The 7,823-nt window shown below is 36.3% G+C and overlaps 1 protein-coding gene across 1 annotated transcript; it reads left to right on the plus strand.

Moving 5' to 3' along the window:
- The first annotated feature begins 6,291 nt into the window (after nt 1–6,291).
- LOC147376784 (olfactory receptor 10K1) lies at nt 6,292–7,233 on the plus strand. Its single transcript, XM_086394105.1, has one exon. It carries the CDS (start codon nt 6,292–6,294, stop codon nt 7,231–7,233), a length of 942 nt encoding a protein of 313 aa, XP_086250231.1.
- The last annotated feature ends 590 nt before the right edge of the window (nt 7,234–7,823 follow it).

Here is a 7,823-nt window from a genome sequence, read left to right on the forward strand (position 1 = left end):
TATTTGCAGGTGATGCAAACATATACATAGAAAACTCTAACAATTCAATCAGAAAATGTGTATTAAAACTAATAAACAAATTTAGTAAAGTAGCAAGATACAGAATCAACATAAAACCAGGTATGTTTCTATACACTGTCAATAAATTATCCAAAAAAGAAATTAAGAAAATAACCCCATTCATAATAGCAACAGACAGAATAAAACATTTAGGAATTAAATTAGCCAAAGAGGTGAAAAACTTGTACACTGGTAATTGTAAAATACTGAAGAAGGAAATGAATGAAGAAACATGAAAGAAAAGACATCTAACCAACAGATAAATGGAAAGACATGCAGCATTCACAGGCTGAAAGAATTTATATTGTTAAAATGTCTATATTACCCAATGTGATCTACCAACTAAGTTCAATTCCTATGAAAATCCTATTGACATTTTTTAAAGAAATAGGAAAAAAAAAAAACCTTGAAATTAAATATAGAACCACAAAAGACATGGAATAGCCAAAGCAATCTTGAAGAACAAAGGTTGAGGCCTCACTCTTTAAGATTTAAAAATATATTACAAAGCTACAGTATTCAAAATGGTATGCCATTGGCAAAGTAAAAAACACAGAGACCAAAGGAATTGAATAGAAAGCACAGAACTAAATCCATCCATTTATGGTCTATGTATAACTTGCAGATCTATAATTTACATTTAAATTTTTGCATTAAGCAAAACATTTTCAGAAAAATAAAATCAATTATATAGTAATTATAAAACATAGGATCAATATCCTAACTAGTGTAAAAATCTCCTTTCCATCTGTGGATGATTTGTAAAGAGAACATAGTAGACTCAAGTAACCAAGGGCAAGTTTCAACTTCTGTTTTTGTGTTTCCTGATAGAAGCAACACTCCTTGGAAAAATAACACCTCTAAACTATGAATCCCAATATTATGTAAGTCATTAGAGGTAATAATGAAAAGAATCATTTCCACCCCCCCCCCCATTACATTGATTCACAGATATAACATATTATTGCTTTTGGAGAATAGGCACAATACATTGTTTGCTAGCTCAGAGTATACACTGCTTTAAGTAGACCTATGGGGTTCCATCATGTCTTGTCACACAGGTGGTGCTTTGCCTGAGCCTTCAGTAAGCCATTTTATTTTATATTATGACAGCTACTTCTAAGTGATGTGTACATAGAGAGAGCCTGGTTTCTCAGTTTTATTTACTAATTACAATGGTCTTACTGATTTGTGAGGTAACTCCAGATCAGATCAGTCGCTCAGTCGTGTCCAACTCTTTGTGACCCCATGAATCGCAGCACGCCAGGCCTCCCTGTCCATCACCAACTCCCGGAGTTCACTCAGACTCATGTCCATCGAGTCAGCGATGCCATCCAGCCATCTCATCCTCTGTCATCCCCTTCTCCTCTTGCCCCCAATCCCTCCCAGCATCAGAGTCTTTTCCAATGAGTCAACTCTTCGCATGAGGTGGCCAAAGTACTGGAGTTTCAGCTTTAGCATCATTCCTTCCAAAGAAATCCCAGGGCTGATATCCTTTAGAATGGACTGGTTGGATCTCCTTGCAGTCCAAGGGACTCTCAAGAGTCTTCTCCAACACCACAGTTCAAAAGCATCAATTCTTTGGCACTCAGCCTTCTTCACAGTCCAACTCTCACATCCATACATGACCACAGGAAAAACCATAGCCTTGACTAGACGAACCTTTGTTGGCAAAGTAGTTAGTGAGGTAATTACGCAAAGACAAATTTTCCAAATATACATAGATCAATTTCAGAGATCTCCTTTTTGCTTCTTTGTAATATTTAACTCTTCCTATTCTAGAAGCAAGCTCTTTTTTTTTAAATTTTATTTTGTTTTTTAACTTTACAATATTGTATTGGTTTTGCCATATATCAAAATGAATCCACCACAGGTATACATGTGTTCCCCATCCTGAACCTTCCTCCCTCCTCCCTCCCCATACCATCCCTCTGGGTCATCCCAGTGCACCAGCCCCAAGCATCCAGTATCGTGCATCGAACCTGGACTGGAGACTCTCTTTTTTATTACTAAGGCATCTGACTATTGGGTCAAGTGAACCACTATATCACTTGTCATTTTTCAAAAGTGTCTTATTATTCCATGTAAACTATAAATTTGTATTGTTAGGTTGCTTTCACAATTTATGGTAGAGTTTGGATTAGAATTATATTGATTTTGGATTAGCTTGGATGAAATTGACAACTATATATATCTAGTTATTCTAGTAAAAATTTTTAAAATAGCAAGAAATTTAATGATAATGCTCAACTAGATTTTAACAATACACTTGCCAAAAATTTAGATTTTTGCAGAACACGCCTATGTTCCTACTTAGAATTTCTATGAACAAGGATCTGAGAAGATAAATTTGCAATTATGCCCTCCTTTGACTCATAAATAAAGCTGAGACTCACTGGACAAACATACTCGTTTCCTGATGTAAAATTCAATGAAAAATTTCCTCTTGATCTTTGCATTACAGTCTTAATTGTGGTGATTTCTCCTTCAGAATCCTTAACAAATGGACTCAACTTCCAGTGAAGACAGGGGCCAATTATCCTTATGGCTCCTACTCCCCAGGTTCCTCAACTAAAGCCAGCTTGTGACATTATTTTTCCATAATGACCTTACACTTCCAATAAACCCCAGGACAATGTCTCCAAGGCAATAGATCAAGCCTCAGGAGTCCAGCAATCACAGCATATGCTTCTAATAACCACACCCCATGTTGGTCATCAGAATTTCTAAAGATAATGATTTTGCCTGGAAATGCTGAGAGTCCTTATGAACAGGGGAGGCTACCTCTGTTAATACAGAGGAGAGCTTCTGTCTCAAGGCAGATTCACACTCTTCTGCTGATATTTCTTCAAGTACTGATCTTTGGCTTCACATCTACTTGTCAAGGGATCCTAGATTCTGAATAGCTGCTTCTGTCTGAGTTGAAAGGAGAGCAATGTAGGTATTTGTTGAGCCATGAGAAATATCGATCTAGTTAATCTGGGGCTTTGTGGGGTCTAAACCTTGGTGAGTGGTAGTATTGTCAACACATACTTACTGAACCTGCACTTCTCTATTTGCTGTGTACTTATGGATATGTTTTTAGCTATAATTGAAACCTGATACTTAAGCTCCATTTTAGTAAGGAAATTCAGGATTTTCATGTGTATCTAAGAAAACAAAAATTCCACTTCTTTAATATCTGAGACTGTGTACATGATTTCTCTCAGTTAATTGATTGATTAATGTTTTCCCTAAGTATTTGAAAACATCAAAAATTTTGCATCTGAAAAATGATAGATTTGCCCCTTTTTGAGGTACCTGGTAGCCTGGATTATTGGGTCAGTATTTAATCCTAAACTATATAAAATTCCTTGAAGCATCTAAAGAGTTACAAAAATAAGTGCAGAAATGTCATCTCTAAGGATCATAACCTGAATTCCATCCCTAGGTTCTAAAATATCATAAAGGGAGTTTAGGGATCATCTAACTAGAGAGTTTTGGACTTTCTCAGTTGAAATGTCTTTTGAGAGTCAGTAATGAACTCTTAGCTTAAGTCAAAACTTCTTCTACAGGATATTATTTTAAGAACCTCTGGTTAAGTACTTTCTGTTTATTACAGTTATTGCCATGTTACATTTAATTTTAAAAATAAACTGAATACACATGTTAAGTACTTTGACAAAGTCACATAAAGCTATACCTGAAATATAGATCTCCAATTGAGGCATCTTTAACCTTAATTTTACAGCCTGTGAGTTTTCGGCTGGAAGATCTTTTTAATCTTCTACTCTTAAATCTTTCTATCTCTAGTACTGATATAACACACTGTGGTGGTCTTTGATGTCTTCTTGGGCAGAGGGGTCTGCCTTCTCGGATATACTTTGCCAGTGGGTCTCTGTAAATCATGGAAAGGGCACGTAACTCATGTTACTCACTTAGAGTAACTAATCAACTTATGAGTAACTAATTGATGAGTTACTCATCAATCATGTAACTCATTTAGAACACAGGGTTATATTAATAGTATAAAAAATGTCATCTAATTGAAATCAGCTGCCCTTATGAGTCTGAGTGATAAATGATACAGTTTTTTTGGGGGGGCGGGGTATTGGATAAATACAGGTGCTCCTTCAGTACCACATAATTCTAACTTCTGTGGTCTACTCTACAATTTATATTCAGTGGCATGGGAATATAGTAAGAATTAGATATGGATTAGTTGACAGTAGATCCAGAAAACTCTTGGGAAAATGATAAGAAAATGATAAGCAATGATCATAAATTGAGATTTCCCTCAGTATTTTGAAAGAGACAGAAATCCTTTTACCCAGATAGAGATATTATACAGATAAACTGCCTTATTGGTTTGCAATTTCTTCATGTAAAAAACATATATATATATATATATTATATTTAAGTATACATATATATATATATATATATATATATATATATATATATATATATATACTGCTAAGTCGCTTCAGTCGTGTCCGACTCTGTGCGACCCCAGAGATGGCAGCCCACCAGGCTCCCCCATCCCTGGGATTCTCCAGGCAAGAACATTGGAGTGGGTTGCCATTTCCTTCTCCAATGCATGAAAGTGAAAAGTGAAAGTGAAGTCGCTCAGTCGTGTCCGACTCTTCGCGACCCCATGAACTGCAGCCTACCAGGCTCCTCCGCCCATAGAATTTTCCAGGCAAGAGAACTGGAGTAGGGTGCCATTGCATTCTCCTATATATGTATATATATGTATATAATGGCGATATACATATATTTACATTCTTTATATGTAATAAAAATACCTCTACAGTTACAGAATGAAAAAAAAAATTCCCTGTCATTTGTGTTAAAGGACTTTAAAATTAGCATGTATATCTTAATATTAACTTCAAATCATTACATCTACTAAGTTTATGATCAATTTATAGTAATTGAGAAAGAAAAAAACATATCTTTTCAGAAATTTCCGATTGCCTGACTTAAGGTCTAGAAAGTCAAGATTTGCTATTGTCATAAAAAATGCAAAAACAAAAATTTCTGGTAGTGGATGCAAGTAATTCCTCAACACAAAATGATGTAAAAGTTTAAATATACTGAAAAGTGCATAAACAAAGGCTAGTTACAACCAATAAATGCTAAATGATTTTGTACCCAAGAAGCATTTTATTTGCTTCTTAGGCTTTAACAGTTGGGGAATACACCCATGATAAAAGTATCTGATATAAGCCCTAAAAACGAATTTAAAATAGCAGTTTGCAAACTGGATGTAGTAGCAGAATATTAAAAAGGAATCTTATTGTCATAACCATATGAAAAATATATAAAGCTTGTGATTTGATTAGGAGTTGTAATCCTGGAAAACTGTCCAATTGTCTCATTCTCTGTCACTCTGTATGACATTTTTGCAAAGCTCTATTTTCCTGAGGCATCTTAGAATGGGGGAAGATGAAGTGTGTTTAAAATGCCACAAAGTACATGAGATTCTTTTTAACAGCCTGATGATTCTTTTCCTAGAAAAAGGAGAAACTTTTCTTTAAATTAATGTTGTTTTCTGTTCCACTCTTGCTCAGTGCTCTAGGTTGTGGAACTTCTGGCAATGTTCCTAGTTGGTCTGAAAACTATTTTTTTTTTCTTTTTCATATTCTTTTGTCTATTGACATAAAATTTGACATAAAATTGTCATAATGAGTAACTGACATAAGGTATATGATAGTCTTACCACTAATCTTATAACAAGCTGTCAATGACACAAATCTCCCCACACTTTTATTCAGAGATCATCTAATTCTTCCTGTCCCTTCCCATTTTGTGGTTGGTTATCTAAAGTTCACCTACTGTGTCTAAACATCTCATTCTTTATTCTACTTTCTGATCAAGCTCAGATAGTTGAAGTTTAACATGTTTTTCACCTTTGGAGAGCTACATTCCTTTGGCTTGTAGTGAGCAAGAAAAACATAGTAATTCATAAGTACAGGGAAAAATAATTTCAGGTAACTCTTTAATCCTTAGCTAGAGAGATAACATGTTATTGGTCTTGGCAAAAAGTCTATTAATTGGTTGTCAGTTACTCTGTTCCACATATAGCCTTAATTCTTATTTTGGCAGGTGTTTTTTAGAGGGAATCAATGAGTTCCATCAACAGTTTGGAGATGCCTGCCACCTGAAGACTTTGTGCTCAGTTCCCCATGCACATCTTCATCTCTGAATTCTGGCCTCGGGCTCTGGCTCTCCTGTATTGCAGTGACCATGGAGTGGGTCAATGAGACCTTGGTGAGAGAGTTTGTCTTCCTTGGCTTCTCATCTCTGGCTGGGCTGCAGCAGCTACTCTTTGCTGTCTTCTTGGTGGTCTACCTCTTCACCCTGAGCACCAATGCCATCATCATCTCCACCATTGTGCTGGACAGAGCCCTCCACACCCCCATGTACTTCTTCCTTGCTGTACTCTCCTGTTTTGAGACTTGTTATACCTTCATCATTGTACCTAAGATGCTGGTTGATCTGCTGGCCCAGAAGAAGACCATTTCTTTTCTAGGTTGTGCTATCCAGATGTTTTCCTTCCTCTTTCTAGGTTGCTCTCACTCTTTCCTGCTGGCAGCCATGGGTTATGATCGCTATGTGGCCATCTGTGACCCTTTGCGCTATACAGTGCTCATGGATTATGGGATGTGTTTGGGACTAGTGGCCGCTGCCTGTGCCTGTGGCTTCACTGTGTCACTGGTCACCACCTCACTAGTATTTCACCTGCCATTCCACTCCTCCAATCAGCTCCATCACTTCTTCTGTGATATCTCTCCTGTCCTCAAGCTGGCATCTCATTACTCTCGTCTCAGTCAGTTGGTCATATTCATGCTTGGTGTATTTGCCTTGATTATTCCCCTGTTACTTATCCTGGTCTCCTACATCCGCATCATCTCTGCCATTCTAAAAATCTCATCCTCTGTTGGAAGATACAAGGCCTTCTCTACCTGTGCCTCCCATCTCATTGTGGTAACTGTTCATTATGGTTGTGCCTCTTTCATCTACTTAAGGCCCAAATCCAATTACTCTTCAAGTCAAGATGCCCTAATATCTGTGTCTTATACAATCCTCACTCCATTGTTCAATCCAATGATTTACAGTCTAAGAAATAAGGAATTCAAATCAGCTCTTCGAAGAGCAATGGTCCAGACTTCATATCCTGTTAATTAAAGAACTAGTTTTTACAACTGTTCAGTTAATTGTAAGCCTTTTATGTGCCAAGTAAAATGTGCTTTCAAATATTTTTTATTTAAATGACAGTTTTCATATGAAAAGAATGGGACTCAAAGAAGTTAAGATATTCTGGTTATCTGCCATGAGTAATACTCTAAGAAGGCCATGCAGACATGAAAATATAATTCATTTCTAGAATAAATTTCATTTTATTTCATTCCTATAAAGATTAGTCATTCAAAAACAAATATATCAGTTAATGAGAGCAAAGATGCAACCAAGCTATTTAGTTCAAAGAATAGAAGAAAAGATAACTATCTATTCTCTACCCCTCCTGTTATCAGTTCTCCCTTTCCTGAAGACAACAGGTAACCTTGGTCCCTTTCATTCTACAACAAACTTTAGTGCCCCTTTTTGTTTCCTGATTCTTTCACTCCCAGCTCAATCTACATGTTGAAATGGCTTTGCCTTTACTTGGGGTTGTTCTGTTCTTCCCTTGTTTGAGATTGAAAGCTTATTATGGAGTTTCCTTCCTATGTATGTTTATGCTATTTTAATATTATCCTATCATAGCCTCCAAATTTATA

The sequence above is a fragment of the Bos grunniens genome, chromosome 3, assembly GCF_055505025.1.
Source record: "Bos grunniens cultivar Pamir isolate PY7600 chromosome 3, Bosgru_T2T1.0, whole genome shotgun sequence".
Classification (NCBI taxonomy): Eukaryota; Metazoa; Chordata; class Mammalia; order Artiodactyla; family Bovidae; genus Bos; species Bos grunniens.

Bases quoted from the DNA above. Each gene is read 5' to 3' on its own strand.
- LOC147376784 (XM_086394105.1), top strand. From the start codon at position 6,292: ATGGAGTGGGTCAATGAGACCTTGGTGAGAGAGTTTGTCTTCCTTGGC.